This window comes from Protomyctophum parallelum, assembly GCF_964188405.1.
Source record: "Protomyctophum parallelum genome assembly, chromosome: 9".
NCBI lineage: Eukaryota > Metazoa > Chordata > Actinopteri > Myctophiformes > Myctophidae > Protomyctophum > Protomyctophum parallelum.
Window position 1 is genome coordinate 41,239,842 of NC_139706.1, and position 23,118 is coordinate 41,262,959.

The 23,118-nt window shown below is 42.3% G+C and overlaps 1 protein-coding gene across 1 annotated transcript in view; it reads right to left on the reverse strand.

Annotated features, from left to right (window-relative positions):
- cntn5 (contactin 5) overlaps positions 1 to 23,118 on the reverse strand; it is a 278,248-nt gene that overhangs the window by 6,160 nt on the left and 248,970 nt on the right. Inside the window, exons 18-20 of the mRNA XM_083773470.1 lie at positions 20,213 to 20,283; positions 1,313 to 1,547; positions 625 to 734 (exon numbers count right to left, since the gene is read on the reverse strand). Coding sequence (XP_083629596.1) covers positions 625 to 734; positions 1,313 to 1,547; positions 20,213 to 20,283 — 416 coding nt within the window. The remainder of the gene's footprint in view (positions 1 to 624; positions 735 to 1,312; positions 1,548 to 20,212; positions 20,284 to 23,118) is intronic.

Below are 23,118 nucleotides of genomic sequence, written 5' to 3' on the forward strand. Positions count from 1 at the left end.
TTTAGGCAGCTTGCTATGATGCCTAGTAATTAATTTTCAATCAAAGGCGAGTGCAGGTCTAAATCTATCTAAATCTGACACGCGCATGTATGTACAGTATGCTCTGCACACACACACACACACACACACACACACACACACACACACACACACACACACACACACACACACACACACACACACACACACGCACACACGCACACACACACACACACACACACACACACACACACACACACACATCTGCCGTCCCATGCCAGAGTTGAATTGGCTACTGACTTTCAATAAGTTGACGACAAAATAGCCCTGATCCAGTGTGTTAGCGAGTTCACTAACGCACTGGACCAGGCTAGTTACAACGTTGCACAGCGATCGTACAAATAGGTGCATGGACGAGCACGTGCACAGTACGCCACACACACACAGAGTGTAATTATGTCCGTGTCCGCACGCATGCAGCACGCACGCACACACGCACACGCACACGCACACACACACACACACACACACACACACACACACACACGCACTGAAACTAACACACACACGTGCACATGCATGTGTTACGCAGGTGCAGGCATGACGCATGCACGCACGCCAGCACGCACAGTCACACACACACACCTCATATCCTCTCGGTCTTCCAGGGCCAGGGTTGGGTGGCTTCCAAGTGACCCTAATTTCCGACGCGGAGATGCTGGCAGCCTTCACATCCAGCGGGGCTTCTCTGGGCTCTGAGCAACAGAGCGTTGAAAACTTTAGCAACCCCACAGACAGACAGTGAGTCAACACGGCGGCGCTGTGGAGATGCCTGCCTGCAACGGTGCTTCTCAAACTTTATCACTTCACTTTATTATCAATTAGGCCAATGGTTCACAACGTGTGGTCCGCGGATCCCAGTGGTCCTTGAGAGGGTTCCAGGGGGTCCCCTGCAGCTAAATTAGTTCATTAATATAACATCGGTTTAATCCAATATACATAGGCTATTTACAAGCTTGTAGATCTGCTATTTTGAAAAAAAGTCTTGTATGGTGGTCAAGAATATAATTAGATGGGGTCCGCAGCCAAAATACATACATACATCAATTTGGAGGTCCTTGACATGAGAAAGTCTGAGAACCAGTGCATTAGGCCACAGACCCCTATATAACGGTGTGCAAATGGAACCAAATGGAGGGTCCATTTGGTTCCATTTGCACATGCTTCAATCATTTAGCAGAGAACCCCCTTGGAAGTTGGAACCTTTTTTTAGAACCACCACTGCCCTACGCAAATCCAAAAACCACAAACATTGGAAAAACAACCAGCTCACCCCCTTCGGCGGAGTACACGGTCACCACTTTGCTGAAGGGCCCGTCTCCCTTGTTGTTGTAGACGCCCAGCTTCACCTCGAACGGGGTGAGGGGCGGGAAGGTCTCGTCGCGGTACTTGTAGGTCGTGGAGTCGGCCGACGTCACCATCTTCTCCTTCCAGCCTCGCGTGCCGTTGGCGCGGAACGCCACGATGTAGCCGAACCCCTCGCCGTTCTGGAACTCCTCCGACACGGGCTGACGAGACACACGTTCACAGGGACGAAAGAAGCTTGTCGTTGCTGTCGTCAGGCAGAAAACCTCTTCTCTCCATACTTTAACTCTTAGTGTATTTTCATAAATTGCTTGATCATACTGACTAGTAACTACAGCGTCATGCAAAGGCATACAAAGTAACAGAATCGCAAGCTCAAAATGCGACGGCAAGCGATTGCCGATCTGCTACTTTTGCTGTTTTGGAATTTGAATCCTGAAAACTATAAGTCTTGGACATATGAGGTTTCCACCCGGCAGAGACGGCATAGACACAATTACCTGAGAGAGCTTATGGACACAGATTAAAGTCAAATCCAAGTTTACCGGCACCAAAGCCCATGTAATTATAGGCAATTGAGTTTGCGTACATTTTCCTATTCAAAGCTGCTCGCTATTATTGCATTCAAAAGTGTCTCGACAAGAAAAGAAAGATGAGAAAGAAGAGCTCAAAAGGAATCCGTTCTTGGAAATGATGTAAACGCCACAGGCTGTATTTTTATATACAAACTCAAGCACCTGCCATTTGGGATTGCTGAGCTCAAGCAACAGGATCAGGGATCAGCAAACAGACAGCTGTTAGACTTTGTGGTTCATCCTCCAGTCCAGGAATCTCCTAATCATTACTCATTACTGAGTCTTTACTGAGCGAGTCCTATCCCAAAATATCACTGCGCCCAATATATCACCACATATACTAGCCCTATTTCTTCACAAGGAATGTTGTCATTTAATTTCTTCTTAATTTAGATTATAGTTCTTTCTTGAAGTACATCATTTGATTTAGTACCATATGCTGTTTAGACAGATGCTGTGTTTGATGTTTGCCTGGTATCCTAGTTACACAGAGACACTATACTGTTCTCTCTGCACTCTACTATTATGTGATGATTTACCTTGTTTGTTTCTTACACTGGTCTTGCACTTTCACCCTGGATAATAGCATCTGCTAAATGCCTAAATTGTAATTGTAATTGCATAAATGTCCCACATGACTAAATGTAATGTTGTGCTGTAGTCTTAACGTATTAGCTCACGCTTGTGACAGACAGCAAAAAGTTTGGTTTGATGTCTATTATGTTTCTTACTGTTCAATGTAATAACCTTTTCATAACTAGTTTGTAGTCAAACTATTAATGTAGGCTAAATAATGTACTTGGTACCTCCGCACTGGCAGTCCATCTTTATGACTATGTGACAATGTTTGATTGACTTTATACAATAAATGTACTGCCTATTTTAACGTCTATTCTGCAAATGGAAATATTGCTCAACATTCATGATATTGAGGATGTTTGATTGACTAGCCTATACCTTATGTGACTCCACTCCATCCCACTACAGTTAGTGTCACACAAAAGCAGCAAAAATAGCAGATCTACCAGCTCAAAATGTCTTGCATTGTAGATCTGCTGTTTTATTTTTAAAAAAATATCCTGAAAAGAGAAGAGAAGAGAAGAGAAGAGAAGAGAAGAGAAGAGAAGAGAAGAGAAGAGAAGAGAAAAAATCACATATACCTACTGGGAGAAATACAACAATGTGCAAACACAGCAGCAAGATGTGTGAACTGTTGTGATAAAAAAATGTTAGCCAATGGAATAGGACCGCCCTAAGGACTACTAACCATCGAGTTTCCTACATTATCTATTCTGTACTGAGTGGACCTCTGACACAGACAGACCTACTGCACATATAAAAGGAGCTGCTACCTTTAAACACATTTGAAATCTGTATACTATTTTAAAACTCATTGACTGCCAGTTTCTCTAGAACAGTCTGCATGACACTGCCAGCCTTTTTGAGCATTTTTACTAATGTCTTTTAAGACCCACGGAATATAAATGTAAACACGAAATATCAAAAAAGGAAAGAAGAGAGTCTCTACTTTAATTGGAAAATGTAATGAAACTTTTTTTTGTATATATATATATATATATATACACAGTATATATAAATTCTATATTATGCAAAACGCGGCTTGGATTTGTTTTTTCAGCTGTCCTCTGATCCGGAAGCATCAGAGGATAATTTTTCATTACGTTTAGACACATTGGTAAATGGTATGTTTTCTCATGCCAAAAACGCTCAATTTAATTTAATTGGAGTCCCCTACGACACGTTCAGATTGGTATCCTTTCCACCTGTTCTACCGAGTGCGTGCGCATGTGCGTGCGTGTGTGCGTGTATATTGAAAATTGTATTTCCTTTAGAGGATAGCCCCTTGAGATGTATCATCTCGTTTTAGAGGGGGTCCTCGAGTGTGCGTGTGCGCGTGCAGATTTCCTTGTTTTTCCTATAGACCTCTTGTGTGTCACGAAAAATCCCACACCAGGCAGATGGCTTGCTAAGGTGTTATAGTGGCATACACGCGGGGCACTCTGACATCCGCAGCACGGCACAGCTTAAGCGTGCCACTTGTGTTATTATTCCTCGAAACAGAAACAGGCAGACTACCGGCAGACTGCTAAAAATAAACCGGCTTAGAAAACACCATGCGCCGCCATGCATTCCCAGCGGAGACGGCCTGTGTGACCCGACTCCTGATGCCTGCTCCTATATGCTACTGTAAGCACACTGTCGGTCCTCATGAAGATATAATACACCGTGGTGGAGAAAAGTACTCAAATGTGTTACTCAGGTAAATGTATCAATACTGCAATGTACTGTAGATGTACTCCATTACAAGTAGAAGTCCCGTATTCAAAATGTACTCAAGTAAAAGTACAAAAGTATCGGCATCAAAATGTACTCAACGTGCTAAAAGTAAATGTACTCATGTTGCAGCATGTCTCATTTCACAAGTTAAAAATGTGTATTTTTTTTAGAAAATAGCAGATCTATATGAGCTCACAAGCTCGTATAGATCTTGAGTGAGTTTGTAGGTCTGCTATTTTTAAATGGCCGAAATGTATATAGGGTTGAAGTGGTTAATGTAGGCTATGTTTTCTAAATTAAAATCTCCAACATAACTATAAAGTTTTCAAATAATTGTAGTGGATTAAAAATGTGGCCCTGAGATGTAGTGGAGTAGAAGTAAAGGTTTGCTGCCATTTAGTACGTTCACGAAAATATATTTTAAAATATCTTTATATTTTATTTTTGTATTTCCATTTCTGCTAATAAGCAAGGTATACTTTGATGATTTCTATTTATTTTAGGATAAATTTGCGCGGCTGTAAAGACGAAACGAAAGAATGACTTACACATGATCTAAGGTGTGACTTGAAATTGTAATTGGCTGGCAATATTAGTGGGAGGGGCATATGTAAGCCACTGCGGCAACCACAATTTTCTAGTATCTACTTGTATAGTATTTTATACTATTGTATTGTGGTATTGCTACTTTTATGCCAGTAAAAAACTAAAAGGTTAAAAAAAGTAGAAGTAAGGAAGTAAGGAAGCTGCCATTTAGTATGTTAGTACGGGGGGGGGGGGGGGGGGGGGGGTTGTTCTTAGTTGATTAAACATTAAACTTAGAGGGAAGTATAATTGTATCCACATAAATTGAAATTTGGCATAATAGATGATGGCTTTCATGCTTTGTACAAAAACAAACAATGAAAAGAAAACAAGGAGACATTAAAGACATTCTTTAAGAAGAAGCAGACACTGCTTGACAGTCACAGTGACAGTGCATATAAGACTGCTGAAAGCCAAGTTGAAACTGACAGCAACAGTGAAAGTGAGGGTGAGCCTGGATGCAGTGTTGTTGAACAAAACGTCCAGGTCCACACCAGCACCTATGGACCCCCAGGTGAAAATACACATTGGCAGAAAATGATTTAAAATATGGTCATACTTATCCCATATTACTCATTTGTTCTGCATTTTTTTTGCAGTTCAGTGAATGACACAATTACTTACTTTTTAATTACAAATGGAATCTGATGGCCTTGTGTGCTGTGCAGTTTTTTTAATGGCATGCCTTTGTTAAACATGTGCATTTTATGCTATAGTGTAAAAAGTACAACTTACATTTAAATACAATTTAAAATATAGATAATTAAGTAAATAAAATATAGTCATACTGTATGTCAATCAATACTTTCAGATGCACCAAGGGAGAGACCATCCCGTGTTGAACAAAACATCCAGGGCCAGACCAGCTCCGATGGACCTCCAGGTATGAAGAAAATGTTTTAAAATGTAGTCCCACTTGTTCTGTGAATTGACCTACTTTTGTTTTAATTACAAATTTAAACTGATGGCATTGTAGTGTTTCATGGTAGGCCTTTGATCAGAATCTGCACGTCATGCTGTAAGAAGTACAATTAAAATATAAATGACATTTTAACATAAAATAATACAATACAATAAAAATAGTTAATGAGGTGGTATCTATGTCAATCAATACTATTAGGGAGGGAGGAGACCACCACTGACTCTGATGACGACGCAGATGCAGAATCAGAATCAGACGACAGCAGCAGTACCAACCTCCCAGTTCAACCATTGCCTACATTTGCTGCACCTAAAGGTCCCCAAGGTAGAATATGAATGAACTAAAAAAAAAAAAATCCACAGTGACACAATATGTGAATTGTTTTGTTTTGCTTGCCTGCTGGAATGCAGTTGTCTTTTAAAATGTCATATGACAAAATTGTCATTGCTTGAATGAATGAATGCTTAACAATGACCTGATAGTAGACACTTTCAGCATTGCTCATATAGACTCATTTTGAAAACTTTGTAATTCCAGACATTTCTCAAACAAGAGCTGCAGGCCCAGCACAACCCATTCTGAATACCTTCCCTCGCACTCAATTAGGAAAGGGTAGGACAAGAGCCTTTAACGCCTCCTGGTACAAAGACTTCACTTGGCTTGAATATTCTCAATCCAAGGACACTGCACATTGTTTTGTGTGTAGGCATTTTTCTCTGCCCTCTGCTCCGGAGACTGTTCTCCTCTGGGACTGGTTTTTCAAATTGGAAAAAGGCCACATATAAAGATGGGGGATTCCAGTTGCATACCAAAGCAGAGCACCATGTAAATGCCATGTTGGCATGGTCAGAGTATAAGAGGGGTGTTGAGAACAATACATCTATACTCCAAGTACTGGATAAAGAACATCAGAAAAGGGTGGAAGACAATTGCTGTTGTACTGCTGTGTACAGCTACCCAAAACATCGCCCAGCGTGGCCACAGAGAGTCAGTGAAGTCGAAGTCAGTTAACAAAGGAAGCTTTTTGGCCATTATGGAACTGATTGCCAAGCGTGACCCTTTAGTGAAAGAGAAAATGCAACATAGGACTGCAAAATACACAAGTAAAAGCATTCAGAATGAGATTTTGACAGTGCTGGCTGAGATGGTTAGGAGGGACATTGTTAAAGAGGTCAAACAAAGCGGGCATTCAGCATCCTAGCTGATGAGACGAAAGACTTGAAAAAAAAAGGACAAATATCGTTAGTGCTCAGATACTACTATGATGGCACAGTGCAGGAAAGTTTCCTGCAGTTTGAACATGCAGATAAGCTTGATGCTGCTGGGCTAACAGAGAAAATAGTGAATACCCTACAAAGCTATGGATTGGAATACAGAGAGCAGCTTGTTGGGCAAGGCTATGACGGGGCCTCAGTGATGAGCGGCAGGCACAGTGGTGTACAGGCGAGGATACAGGCTCTGGCTAAGCATGCATTCTATGTGCACTGCAATGCACATTGCCTAAACTTGGTAATTGTGGACACAGTGAAAGCACTGCCCGATGCATCATGTTTTTTTTCTTTGTTGCAGCGGCTATACATATTTCTGTCTGGATCGTATGTCCACCAAAAGTGGCTGGACATACAGCGCACAATGTATCCTCAGGATCAGCCTCGAGAGTTGCCCAAACTCAGTGATGTTAGGTGGGCTTGCAGGTTTTATGCCTGTCGGAACCTTATGGACCGACTTCCAGCTGTTCTACGTCTCCTCCATGACATTGATGAGGAGAACGATGGAGACAGATGTGTAGAAGCACGTGGACTGCATGCACAGATAGATTTAAACTTCATTGGCCTTCTGGCAACCTTTCGGAGAATACTGGGAGACAGCGACTCTCTCTCTCTCTCACTGCAGTCCAAAAAATTAGACTTAGCCGCAGCGATTGACCTGATTGAGGCACTGCAGGACACTTTCGTGCAATACAGAGATGAACAATGTGAATGTTTTGTGGAGCTATGGACAGAAGTGCTGGGCGTTGCTCAGCAGTGCAAGATTAGCATAGAGAGGGTTTCCAAAAGGCAGCCAAAGATTAGCTCTGCTCTTCGTGATTCAGTGGTCACATCCACAATTGGTCAGAGAAACATTGATCAAGCTGTTTTCTATCCCATCTTAGATACTGTGAATGCTGAGTTAGAGAGGCGTTTTTCCAAAAATAATTGTGATATCATGAAAGGGGTTCAAGCACTCAATCCCAAAAGCAGCAACTTTTTAGAGCAGACTCCTCTGTTTTTGTTTGGAACAATTTACGATGCAAACCTGGATGATCTTAAGCATGAGCTCCACCAAGCCAAGCGGATCTTGGAGAGGAAGAAGGCGGCTGGGATGCAGACTCTAACTAGTTTACTAGAGTTCACAGTATTCCTAGGGGAGGCGTACTATCATCCGACAGAGCTCCGAGGTCCGAGGTGCGCTGCGGGTCGGGAGAGGGTTGCGGTTAGGTTTAGGTGTCTGCCCCGGGGGAGGTTAGGGTTAGGGTGAGGGAGGAGGTAGGTTGTCGTTCGGACCAATGCTCCGTCGGATGAAAGTCATACACCCATTCCTAGAGCCATTCAGTGAGGTCTTCTGTGAACTCTTCAGGTTGTGCAAAATTGCAGTGGCCCTACCTGTCAGCACAGCTTCTTGTGAACGCAGCTTTTCTGCATTGAAATTGATAAAAAATCACATGCGCACCACCATGAATGATGACAGACTGAGTGATCTTGGGGTGCTAAGTGTGGAGTCCAAGAGGGCCCAGGCCTTGGATATGGATGAGTTCCTAAGGGTGTTTTGTGATTCACATGGAAATCGCAAAATACAATTGCACTGAGTATTTTACTGCACATGGAAATCGCTAAATACAATATAATTGTACTTTTGTTTGATTACATTTCTTTAACATCAATGATTATAATACAAATTCAAGTCACTGCCATACTTTTTGAACAGGTTAAATAAATTGGTATGGGAATTCTAAGTCTGTATTGCAGGTAACAGTAAAACTGTCAAACCATCAAAACAAAGTTATTCTTCTACACTGTTATTCATTCTGTAATTAGTATCAATAGCAGTGAATATTATTAACCTTTTTCATATCGGGGACCTCTAATTTAGTTGACATTAGACCCTTGACTTGGTGAGATCTGCCTCTGAAAAACATTTGCAGGTAGAACAGTCAGTGTTTCCCAAACTGGAAACCTGGGCACTAGGACAACTGCCCAGTTGTCCCGGTGCCCACATGTCCCTAGTGCCCAGTTGTCCTGGTGCCCACATGTCCCTAGTGCCCAGATAGTTTTGGTGCCCTGAAAATGCCCAGAAATGGCCAGAAAATGCAAAAGAATCCAATTGTTTTTGCTGCGCTCGGATGCAAGGTCTGCCGGTACAGTAAGTGTTGGTAACACCTGTGCCCCCCCACTGAAAATGAGCTGGAACCGCCCCTGACTTCACTTGCTCACTACTTTTTTATTCCACTACAGTTGTTAGTTACTAGAAACTTTACAATTTTAGATTAATATTACAGAACATACATTAACCAATTAAACTCCATATATTGTATCTACTTGTATCAGAGTATTTTATACTAAAAGGTTAAAAAAATGTTTCTGTGTGCAGACGAATTGTGGTATGTCATGCTCATCTGCTGTTTTACCAAATTGGTGATATTGGGATCAGTCTCAAACACCTGCTACGCATTTAATCAAACTAGTTTCAATTAATCTAGCATTAGCAAATGCGTTACAAACACCTGTAACGCTTGTTTGCTAGTATGTCGCGCCATTAACACATAAAAATAATCATGTCTCCCGAAGGCATTGCCGAAATGAGCCACCCGGCTGCCCTGCGGGGGAGGGAGTGGAGTGATGTCGCTCATCATTACTTCGTTTTAAAATGACGGCCAATCATCTCCGTGACTGCCTAATTACAAGGACGCTGAGCTAAAATCAATTAGCCTTCATCATCAACATTATATCTGAACTGGTAAAAGCATTTGAGAGAGGCAACGGAATATGAGCCCTTAAAGACGAGGTGCGATGGCTTCTGGGGGACTTTATTTTGAAGTTTCAGTCTAAAACGGAAGGCTGTGTGCTTCTGAACCAGAGTGTCGCATCCCTTCAGGCTATGGGACAACAACTCCACGACGCTGGAGTTGTTTGTTTACAAAACATTATAATTCAGATACAGATAATGGCGCTACTATGTGGCTTATTTCTAACCTATAATGTTTTCTGACAGATATTTTTGCGAACGCAGTGATTGCGAACTCAGTGAGCACTAACTATGAGACCCTGCAGACAAGTAAGACGCGCAAACGCGGGAAGCGAACGCAGCTCGTACATTGCAATAACAACAATTAGAATAAATTACGTACGTTTTTTTTTCTTTTTAGTTAGTAATTTTTTTAAGTTTTCTACTGTGTGTGTGTGTGTGTGTGTGTGTGTGTGTGTGTGTGTGTGTGTGCTACAGCTGCGCCCTCTGGTGGCAGGGGGGGTGGTGTCACAGCGGGACAGGCAGACACACAGACAGACAGACACACAGACATGATCATGATCTCATAGTTATTAGTGCTCACTGCGCAATCATGTCTGTGTCTGTCTGTGTGTCTGTCTGTCCCGCTGTGACACCACCCGCCCGCCACCAGAGGGCGCAGCTGTAGCACACACACACACACACACACACACACATACACACACACACACACACACACACACACACACACAAACACACACACAGTAGAAAACTTTAAAAAATTACTAACTAAAAAGAAAAAAAAAGTACGTAATTTATTCTAATTGTTGTTATTGCAATTTACGAGCTGCGTTCGCTTCCCGCGTTTGCGCGTCTTACTTGTATTAGCGTGCTGATTAAGTTTTAAATGAGTAATACGCTGTCTGGATGTCATCTTCAATGAGATTTAAAACAGAGTAGTTCTGTAATCAACATCAGCTGCGTTTGGAGGAATACACAGCCATGGGAATCAAACGGGGGATTGAAATCAAGATTATGTTTTATTTATTTATATGTCATCACACATCATGTTTTCGTTCAAAGGAATTAAAATTGGATTTTTATGGACTTTTTGATATAAAAATTCACACAAATGGAAATGTTGTCATTGTTTTGGCATCCATTGTTAGGTATGCCGATATGATGACCACGGTCATCATATCGGCTAAAAGGTCTAAACGTGTAAAAAAACATATTTTCATTAAAGGTTTTATCACATTCATTTTCACTTATTTTTCTTTTTTCTTTTAGGTTTTATGACCTCAATTACACCCAAAAAACCTGAACTTTACATTCAGTGGATTTTCTGTGGTCTGAAGTTTTCTTTGGGGTTTTTTGGGCCTTTTGAGCTACAATGAAAACAGGCAACACAGTGAAACACTGGCAAATCCCATTGACATATATGGGATTTGCAGTAAGTGATGTCACTTACTGCCGGCAAATCAGAGCACCTGTTTGAGCCAGAAAACCCCAGATCACAGAAAATCTACTGAATGTTAAAAGTTCATGTTTTTTGGGTGCAATTGAGATTAGAAAACCTAAAAAAAACAAGAACAATTCCAAAACCTTTTTTTTATGTCACAATCCCTTTAAGTCTTAAAACAAAACACCCAAAAACAAAAAAAATCCCACCCGTGTGAACTGAGTGGTGCAACTCCCCTATCCCTCTCCCTCTCTCTCTCATTAGCAGGCAACAGTGCAGCACTATCTTTCTCTCTCTGTTTCTGGCACAACAGCGCCACTTTTGCCCCTACTGGTACTCTAAACATAGTAACATAGTCCCATAGGGGACATTGCTGTTCCTTGGAGTGGTTTGCACCACTCAAAAACAAAAGAAAAAACAGTAGTAAGTTACTACTGTTGAGTTGAGTGAATCGTTACTACTAGTAATGATTCACTCAACTCACAATATGATTCGTATTTGAAATTGAAATGGTTCAGTCTGGGTTTTATCAATACTTATCCAATGAAAAGTAGGCCATTAAACAAGAGCTTGTGTCAAAAATAATAAGCACACTGGATTCACTGGAACACAGACAGGTCCCAAAACCCGAGCCTGGAGTCCAGCCGGATTCGTAATGTTCAGTCTGGTCAGGAAGTGAATCGAGTTTCACATTGGACAACACTTTGGGCAGCCGTTTTCTCCCCGAAAGTGACAATATTATTATGTTTTACTAAATAGAAAGATTTGGGTGTGAGTTTGCATGATGCATAATAATGGCCATTACACACTTAACACATGTTCGATATCGTCTGTCAGGTGGAAACCTCATATGAGGTTTTAGACATATTAAATGGGCTGTATTTTGCGTGTCTTAAGTACCAGGTCTTATTACTTAACTTAAGACCTGGAGGCGTGGTCAATGCTCTTTGGCCACTCAGAATAGCCACATTTTCAGGATTCAAACTCAAAAGTAGCAGAAGTAGCAGGTCAACAATTTCAGAACGCGACACTTTGCACCACGCTTCACGCTTGTAGAGCTGCTGCTTTTGTGTGACGCTGTAGTATGATGAAATAGGGCATTATGAAAAAGAACATGGAGATAAGAGGTATTTGCTCGACAACAATGATATGGTGCACAGGCGGGCAGTGAATTGATATCTCTACTGAGAAGTCTGGGGCAGGGGCACGCCTTGTCGAATGCCGAATCACACGGCAAAATAATAATAATAAACATCTGTCTACCTCGCCAATGTATAGCCGCGATACTCCTGAACGGAATTGAGGGGGCCTCCCTCTCGCTGTGCGCTCGCCAATGGGGGCTGCAGGGGCACCGCTAATGGCTCTGGCAATGGCTCCCAGTTTGAAGGAGCGGGTCTCTCACCGTCTCATCTAATGAGACGCTTGAATGAAATGGCGCGGACTGTTTAGTCATTCATCCTGCTTAATAACCCTGGCCCTCCGCAACCCAGCCGTCCTGGGCTCTTGACAGCGCTCCACAGATGATTGGAGAGGCAGAAGTGCCGCGCCGCGCCGCTCACATCACGCCCTGACTGCCAAAGAGGGCTAACAGTCCTGCTCCGTCTCCTTCCATATTCATCTCCATTGATCACCGGCAGTAGTTCCTGATTTATTTCCAGAAGCGTTTAGCCGGAACCGGGAAAGAAATAGGGCACGGCGAAAATGACTGTAAATGACACTGCGCGCTCGGGAAAGGGAGACATTGGCAGCCGGAGTGAAAAGCATGTGGGCTTCACCACATACCGGTAGTGTGATTCTCCTGCACTGTGATAGAATTACTGAAGGGTGACCATCTCCTACACCACTGGCAACGAACGGGCAGGTGAGCTTAGAGAGCTATAGCCACGTTGCCCTTTGTCTTTGCTGCTTGGTGTACGAATAGACTATATGCACAGCAGCCATATTGGAGAGACATTGGGCCTCCTCCTTAATTCCTTCACAGTTTATTATACTAACAAAGTCTCTGTTCCATTCAGGTCAAACAGAGTCAGGGTGCTGATATTGTTCATGTTGGCTCACTGGAAGAACAAGGCTCTCAAATTCGGTTCCAGGGACCCTCATGGTTACTTGAGTTTAAATAGAGAACCTTACTAGTATAATTGGTAAGACCTGTGAAGGAAGTAAGGAAGAGACCCTATATCTTTCCAATATTACAAAGAGTGAACATACTAATAATTAAATAATATTCACCGATATATCAGCCAATATTGGCCTCGCTGACTGGCATTGGCATATGAGTTGACATCCACCGACTGCAGTGGTCGATGTGTTGTTTTGACATATCAGTGTTGTACTGGCCATGTTGGTAATATGCAGCCAGTGCCTGTTCTCTGTTGTTATGTCTTTCTGTTTGAGCTGACTTCGGAGCAATACAGACGGGTGGAGAAAATGTTATGAAACATAAACAATAAAAATACATCAAAAGACGATCTAGACAGGGAATGAGTTAACTGGAGGATTGTACTGTGCAGACAATCCATGCTGTTTCACAGGGACACAGGTTGGATGACATTTACAGGGGCTTTCTAAGGGTTCTATTTTATATTGGATTTTATTCCTAATAATCACTTGGATTCATGAGATGAAAGTTTAATATAAGAAATACAGGCAGGCAGGCAGGCAGGCAGGCAGGCAGGCAGGCAGGCAGGCAGGCAGGCAGGCAGGCAGGCAGGCAGGCAGACAGACAGACAGACAGACAGACAGACAGACAGACAGACAGACAGACAGACAGACAGACAGACAGACAGACAGACAGACAGACAGACAGACAGAGATAGGGGGGGGGGCTCTATTTTCATCCATGCTAAACCCCTTATCCCACGCTTTTTTTCTTCTTTTTACTATTTTGAAAAACATTTTTGAATTGTTAAAATAGCCAATGTACAACTCACATTATTTTTTAAATAGTAGTAAAGTAGTACAAAAGGGCAAAGTATAGTTTAGGGATAAGAGGTTTAGCATGGACGAAAATAGAGCCCAGAGAAAGGAGAGAGAGAGAGAGAGAGAGAGAGACAGAGAGAGAGAGAGAGAGAGACAGAGAGACAGAGATGGGGACGATGCCATAAGCTCAACACATAATGACATTCCGTGACTGGATATAAATAGTGAGCAATCAAGTGTGTCCCAGGACCTAAACACCAACAGCCCATCTGGAATGGGGAGGGAGGCTTCGCCGCCCCCCCTTTAATGTCTCACCGAGGTGCACTTCTCTTCATGTGAAGGTTATTTTCCTGGGTGACAGTTGGGTTCCCATACTTAATAACTACAAGAATAACCCTTGCTTCCCTCACACATCTGTTCGCCACTCCCCTGCTAATAGATCCTTCATCTGCAGGCCCTGCAGTGTTGTTGTTCATCTGCGCACGTTGTCCCCTCGGAACCTGGCCCCGAGCCAGAGGTGTGCTGCTACCGTAGCTCTTGTGACAGACGTTTCAACGCTATAATACCCTCTTCACTTGGCGTGAGGCTATGATTAAATTGTGCGATGGCCGGCACATTACACAACAGATGCTCATGAACGCCTCCGCCTCCAAGAAAGGGGACTGTTCTGAGATTGAAAGTTAACTACTACCATATCTCTTAAATACGCAGTACAAAAACAAAAAATAAATAAAACATGAGCATCAGGTATTATGATTATATACTAGGAGGAAGATTACTTTAAAAAAGGAGTGAAAATTACCTTGTGCGTGAGTTTAACTCTGTTAAACCCATCAAGAAAGATGTTGATTTTGTAGACATCTTTCTTTCATAATGTCCCATAACTTGTCCCTAATGGGCTGCTGTAGTTGCCGATTTACCGTTAAACACACCGTGCATGCTCTGTCTTTCACCTGTACCACTCGTTCTTGGATATAATGACATCAGATTAAGGTAAGAAAATGGCTATAGTCCGGAATTCTCCTTTAACACCCTACTTGATCACACTAACGCATCAAAAGTATCAGACCCACAAGCACTGAACGTAGCGCGAAACGGTGCGTTTCGAGGTTGTAGATCTGCTGTCGACACTGAATCATACAGAACTAAACTGCAAGCTGTCCAGCTATAGCAGTACAAAGGCATGATCAAACTTAAGAGGGTTCTGATCGCCGGGACCGCAGGGCAAATCTGCCATCAATCAGTCCTTTGAACACATCATCAAATCCCACAAATAAAATAATTCAACCTGCTTTTCATCTCCAGAACCTCTATAGACTCTTGATCTTTTCTAGCTGCACTCAGCTACTGACACTTAAATGAGATGCTTTTTTTCTCCACCCTGCCTTGATGATACCAAGACGGCAACCACCAACTATGGGACGATTCTGAAAATTTCACATCACAATATTATTGTGGCCAAAATGATTGCGATTAACAATATTATCACGATATACCGGTATGCTTAAAGGAATAGGATAAGTCGTCCTTTAAAACTCTTAAAATGTCACTTTTGTTAACCCCTTGCAGCCCATATAGGCAAGACAAGACCTAGCAGTTTTGCCCTTTCGCCCATACCCGAGGTGGGGTTGGCAAAAGGGCCTTTCTGTGTGCAGTTTGCATGTTCTCCCCGTGTCCCCTAGGGTAGGTATACCCTCACAAAAACCATGCAGTAATCCTGGTCTCTAAACTGCCTCCCCCTGGCCAGCCGGGGCGCCTGATGGAAGGGAAAGGAGCTGGTTGGAATAATGTGTTCCTTCCACGCGCTACATCCAACCGGGGAAACTCCCCCCTGTCAGGTGAAAAGAAGCAGCTTGGACTCCTCATGCATAGAAGGAAGCATGAGGTCAGTTAGATAGATAGGTCATTAGATAATTGACACTGGGTGGAAAAAATGGGTTGCAAAAGGAAAAGATTGTTTGATTTTTTGTTGTTGTTATTCTTAGAGCAATAGACAATGATAACGCCAACCATCCCATCACTACAGAACCAACCTCACGGGGGAAAAATACTCAAAACTAAAGTCTGTACAACAGACTTTACATTTCTCAACTCAAGTGAGTGCAGCTGGGTGTGAACTAATGGCATCATCTGTACATGCATGCAATAAAGATCGTCATTAATAACCAAAGCGGTTTCCCTTCATGCTTTACTAAACCCAGCGTGGGGAAGCCTCGTCCATCAGCTGGCCTTTATCACCTTAATAATTTCTGACAGATATTCCGCAAGCAAAAAAAAAAAGAAGAGGCAAGGGATTTAATGAATGGCAAACTGTGTGATCATTTAACTCACACTCCTCTAGCAGGTAGGGTAGGTTATCAGTGGCCATTTAAGTAGCACATAGTGATTCTAAGAACCGCGTTTTAATTGCTAGGGCCCCAAAGTTTGATACTGTCGCTGTTGGGTGGAAACCTTGTCCCAAACCGTTAGTTTTCAGAAAATGAATGAATGAATGAAACAAACGGATCTTAACCACTTTCAATTTATGACAAAAAAAAATCTGAAATAGCAAAAATGTGCAGATCGATTGGCTATTTTCTCTACTTTTGTGTGACAATTTTATCTCCCATGGGACCCACTCCACTGTACAATATTCAGTGTTCATTTAGCTCTGAGAGTGTACACTATTATAGTGACAACCCTGTAAGGGTCCATTCGGTTCATAACTATCAACCATTAAAGCTGGGGACCCTGTGCGACCTCCTCAAGGACCCCCTGGGGGTTTCTCAACACAAAGGCTTAAAGTGAAACCCGTCTGTTGGATCCCACTGATTGGTGCACGGGATTTATAGCACGCTGTGGTTCAGTGCTTGGTTCAGTTGTTTTTACTTGCATTTCAAAGCCTCGATCGATGCTTTAAAGCTCACAGGGCATGTCACATGTGTGGTTTTCCACTAAAGTATCTATGTATTGAATGCTAACATACAGTACAATACAGTACAGTACACTAAAGTACAGCTGCCTATTGTGCTATGCTGCGTTTGGAGGTCAACATTGTTTTCCGGTGGTTCTCGTAGATTATATTCCATAAAGCAGGCAGGCCGGGATACAACTAATGTATCTTGAAGGTAACAGGTTTGGCGATACTATTTTTTAAGGTTGAGTTGTGTTCAGAAATAACTTTTTAAACAGATTTTGGCGGAGCTCGTCAAACACACAACCTACTCCATTTCCTGCTCGTTAGCGCCCCCCTTCCGGTGGTTCTCAAACCTTTTGTCGCGCCAAGGACCCTGAAATATATGTAAATTATTTGGCCACGGACTGAAAATATGTTATGTCCCCATAGACCCCACTTTGAGAAGCACTGTTTTAGAGCACATAATATCAATACTGGCGTTACCATGAGTTACATACGCGGTGGCGGTGGCTCAGGGGTAGAGTGCCTGGATGGTAACCGTAAGGTTGCCAGTTCGAACCCGGGCTCCCCCGGTTACTGTCGAAGTGTCCTTGAGCAAGACACTGAACCCCTAATTGCTCCCGATGTGCTAGTTGGTGCCTTGCATGGATTCCGCTGCCATTGGTTCAAACTACTCCCCTCCAAAAACGCACCAGAGCATCAAATCTCGTACCACCCGTCTCAGTAACAGTTTTTACCCCCAGGCAGTCAGGCTGCTGAACAGCTGACCTTGAACTGTATTGCACTTCACTTCACTTGCACTTTTCTTTTCCTGTTTTTGTCTTTTCTTGCACTATAGATGTTTGTTTATGTCCTGTGTATGTAAGACTGAGAGTGCTCTGAGCAAAATATATTTCATTGTATGTATACTCTGTATCTATACAAATGACAAATAAACCTGAACCTGAACCTGAACCTGAACCTGAATGTGTGTGTGAATGGGTGAATGTAATGCACAATCTCTGTAAAGCGCCTTGGATAAAGGCGCTATATAAATGCACCATTTACATGACCTGCAGGTCAGCAGCATAATTATGTAACTCATGGTTAAATCGGCAGTATGAATTTCTTTTTTCATTAATACATTTTAAATTTGTCCAATCTGTATGGTAGAGAATGTTAATATCAGAAAAAGAAGAGAGAAAAAAAAACACCATCAGTTTCAATGCATATTATTGACAAAGTCTCAAACCAAGGCTCTGCATCAGTTTGACCTGATGACCTTGACTCGAAATGTCGTCAATAAAATGCATTGAAACTGATTTTTCTTCTTTTTCTGGTGTCACTTTCCAACCCCTCAACTAAGTGATGTGCGCCATAGTCTATTAAATTTATAGAAGGTTAATATAACTTGGGTGGTTGTATTTTGTCTCTATGAGCACCTGAGCATGTCACAGTGAGCAGAGGACCTTCCCTCCCACTCCAGGGTTCAGGTTAATTTATTTGTTTGTCCCTGAAGGACTATTTGGTTTACAGCAAAGCATAACAGGCAGACACATGAATCAAATTTAAAAAAAGAACATGGTAGAAAATAAAAACAGGATGGCAGTTCAAGGTTTCAGTGTAGCAATGGAAATTCATAACAGCGACAAAGTTACATCCTCCTATCGGCATTTAAAGCCTGGGTAGAAACGGGCACGAAGGAGAATTTATACCTGTAACTTTTGGCCCCTGGAACCTTTAGGCGAAGGCCGGAAGGAAGCAGCCTGTACTCAGACTCAGAGCTGAGGGGATGGGAGTTGTCCGTACGAATGGACTTGGCTTACTTAAGCACCTGGTTTTTAAAGACATGATCCAGGCTACTGAAATTCACTCCGGCTATCTTTGAGGCCGTTCTCACGATCCTACCAAGGTGGTTTTTGTCCTTTATGTTCAGGTTTCCGTACCAGCAAATGATGGAGAAGGAAATAATTGACTCAATAAATGCAGTTTCATTAGAGATTTGTCGACCTGAAATTTGGCGAGCCTCCTCAAACAAAAGAGGCAAGATGACCAGTTCATGTGATTTGTAATGTAATTTGGGAATGTTATTGCTTTTGTACTTTAGATTAGAGCTTCTTGCATGTCCTTTTTGTAAATTATAGTTTTTATTAGGTAGATATTTGTATAGAAAGATCTAACCAGGGACAGGGGTTGCAAATTATCCTCGGCTATAAGCCCCAATGCAACGGTTTCATGTTTTCATAACTTGACACGTTGTTTTTTTAACCCATTCTGACCTGAGATCAGATTCATACGAGGTTTCCACTGGACACACACTGGGTCTGATTAACCCATTCTGACCTGAGATCAGATTCTAAAAATGTCAGTCGTTCTCCGATTTTTCAAAAAATAGCAGACCTACAAGCTCGTAGCACGCCACTCTGTGGCGCGCTATGAGCTTGTAGATCTGCTATTTTTCAATAGCTAAAGCATAACATGATGCTAACACCAAAATGGGTGCCTGTTCAGAATGGGTTAAACGTATAACTGCCTCGACTAGCCATTGCACCAACTCAGCCCCGGTCTGATTCGGTTTTGCGCCCAATGCCAGATTATTAGCGGTCGTCCCGCACATGCGAGCGCACATGCAGAGCACTCGTTGAAAACCACTGATGTAGATGAATGGAAAGAGTGTGTGAAGGTGTACTGTGTATGTGTTAGTATCAGCAGGATCAGACAATGACAGAGAAATAATCTTGAAAATAAAAGTGGTTTATACAGTAGGCCTATACTGTTTTACTTTCTCTCAGTGAATAAAAACAACTACCGCAGCTCAGTGTCCGGATATTTGGACATGTTTGGCAAAGTTTATAGGACGGTTCTATACTATACCCTTGTGGAGGATTTAATCAAATACAGTAAAACGTATGAGATTCGAATAGCCTATTGATAACAAAACAGTGCTGTTCAATACTCTCTTATTATCATCTCTCTTCACTCTAGTCTTGAAGACAGCGTGCCAGGACAGCCAGGTATTAATTAATCCACCAGTGTATTCCAGACAGTGTTTTTACCTTTATTTGGTCGGACCAGACGAGGGATCGATGTGCTTGCAGAATATAAACAAAGCCATGTGTAGTGGACCCATGTCTTTATTCGACCCCTACTGACCTGGCGCCATAGGCGGGGAACTGTCTCGCCTGCCCCAAAGACCGGGCCTGCACTAGCTAACAGGAATCCTTAATAAAATGTAATCAAATCAACCTTACCTCCCAGGAGATGACCAGTTCATGCCGCCGTCCGTTCCCTCCACTGACGTTAGCCGGCGCCACCGCGGGTACTGTAGACCACAAAGAGTCAGTTGGCTTTTTTTGCCACACCAAAGAGAACTTTGACAAACTCTGAAACCCTCTGAAACTGTAGAGGAATATTATACACTTTTCAGTCTGCTGTACTAATAAAAAGCAAGGCTTTTGTACACCTACAGGCGACAGGTGCATAGGAGAGGGTACGGTGCCCAACAATGAAAAAGGAACAAACACACGCACACTGTCTTCAAATGCAGTGACCAACTTTTAATAGGGAAACGGCAACGTTTCGGCCTATGCGGCCTTCATCAGGCTATCTTTATGATAGCCTAAAGATGGCCTGATGAAGGTCGAAACGTTGTTGTTTCCCTATTAAAAGTCAGTCTGCTGTACTAGCATGTTAAAAAGAAAAGAAAAAATCCTCGATCTACCTACCTACGGTGGGACCATTCAATCTCTGTCTCTCTCTTATATATCGCCTATGTCGGGTGGAAACCTCTAGCCTGTCCAAAACTGTTACTTTTCCGTAACGTATCAAAAGTACCAGATTTACAAAATCGAGCTTGCAGTTCTGCTACTTTTGATGCTTTTGTGTGACGCTGTAGTATGATCAAGTATGGCATTAATTTATGAAAATATAAATATATGTAGATAAGAGGTTTCTGCAGACAACCGTGATATCCATTACAGTACAGTAGCCGGCTCAATATACATTTTACACTTTCAGACTGAGGTTTATTAATTAGCAATGTTGTGGCCAATTACATTTAAAAAAAATCAAATAATTGAGAAGTGTGTTTTTATATACAAGTTTATACACATACAAAATATGGATCAGTACTATAGGCCTACTTATCAATTATTTTATAAAATTAGCCATATTTTTATATAATTTATTATATAAATTATTATATATTATTATATTATTATATAAGAATTTCCGAGTTTAAACTAACACTCAGGATTGTTCTCACGACGGGGTTAAGACGACGGAAGGACCGAAATAATATGCTGCTCAGTCGGTGAACCCCGTTTTACCGTTTCAGCAGACTGCATGGATGAGCAGGAACTGCTATTAGACGAGAGCAATTAGTCTGTTAATTACGCTGAGGAGATAGGACAGATTAAATAAGCCACTTCCCTGTGACCGTCGACCTTTGTAATTATGATATTTCACCAGACGAGGGAAAATGAGCGAGCCGCGTGAGTCAGACAGCTCGCTGTACGCCGTCACACCGGGGGTTTCTGTTGGCCATGAATAGTCAGTGGCGGACGGTAACTGGGTACATTTCGTTGACGTCATGGGCAAAAACCTTTTATCTCCATATTTAAACTCTTTCTCGTAATTAAGTCCCTCCTTACACTACAGCATCACACACAAGCATCAAAAGTAGCAGATCCACAAGTCAATGTACTACTTTTTATACATTTCTTATTTTAATTCTGAAAAGTAAGTTTTGGACATAATGAGGTTTCCACTTTCACATTTCAGAGGCAAATGCACTTTTGACACCTACCTTTCTAGGAAATGTACATTATGGATAAACCACTCAAACTCCATTTCAATTAAAGTGAACATTGCAAATCTACAAGCACACAACATGTCACAATGCTACACGTCTCATATTCAAGTCTCATATTTTTACTATTATTCATATATACTTAATCTTTTAATTGTTTTAGCAAAATATCTATATTTCAGTAGAGCAATGCATTGGTACTAAAAATAAAACAATGTTTTGTCGTAGCCGAGTAATTTTAAGCAGGCGTAGTTTGTCAACCTATAAGATGAGGGCGAGAAGCGACCTCGCCGTGAAGATCCAGTCTTCTCCATGTACAGTATGGCTACGTGATCTTCATGTACGGAGACGGCCATATATGGTGGCGTGACTTGTCACGGAGCGTGCTGTCACAAGGCGTGACCATATATGGGGCATGATGACACGAGACGTGACTATATTGCGCGTGATGTCATGAGGCGTGACCATATATGGAGGCCGCCCGAAAATGCAGGTGGTTTTCATAGTAAACTGCAACCTACAGTAGCAATAAAATAATATATTTATAATATTATGACTCAAGTAGGCCTACCGGAGTCGAGTATACTCTGTCCAGCCAGCCACTGTAAATAGTTTGTTTTTCTGTCCTGCCTTTGTGGCTGGACTCTTTAGCATGAGGCGCTAAACTTGTCATAATTCATGTAAGCAGCTTATTTCTCCACATCCTCTCCTCCCAATTAAAGTGAAACGGGTTAACAAGGGCGATGTGGCGGCCACGGGGCCCTGCAGCATCTTTCTCTGCTGCTCACGCACGCAGGCAGTGGCTGTGTAAGCTCCGCAGCTGCAATAAATCACCACGCTTTGGAAGGTCCCTGTGACGCGCCAGGCAACAAGAGGCCAGCCGGGGGCTTACGGGAGGAGGCGCATATGTTTTGGTGAGGATCTTGTGTGTCTTCTGAAAATAGCAGATCTACAGGCTTGTAGAACAAAGTAACTTAATAACTAATGTTATAATCATAGTGGAGTAAAAAGAAAAGTACAATATTTGTAGAATTGTATAGTACAAAAGTACAGTAGCCTTAGCCTACTTGAGTAATATGCCTGTCGGGCGGAAACGTCATACGTCAAACACTGTTACTTTTCAGGATTCAAATTCACAGCAAAAGTAGCAGATCTACAAGCTCAAAACTACTTGAGCTCTCCTACCCTTGAGCGACCTGAAGATCTCTGCCTGGCAGCGACGAAATGTAGGCCAGTGGTTCTCAAACTGGGGTCCGGGGACCCCCAGGGGTCCTCAGCTAAATGATTGTTAGGAACCAAATGGACTGCAACTCTAACTAAATTGGTGGCCCAGAGATAGAAATGGCA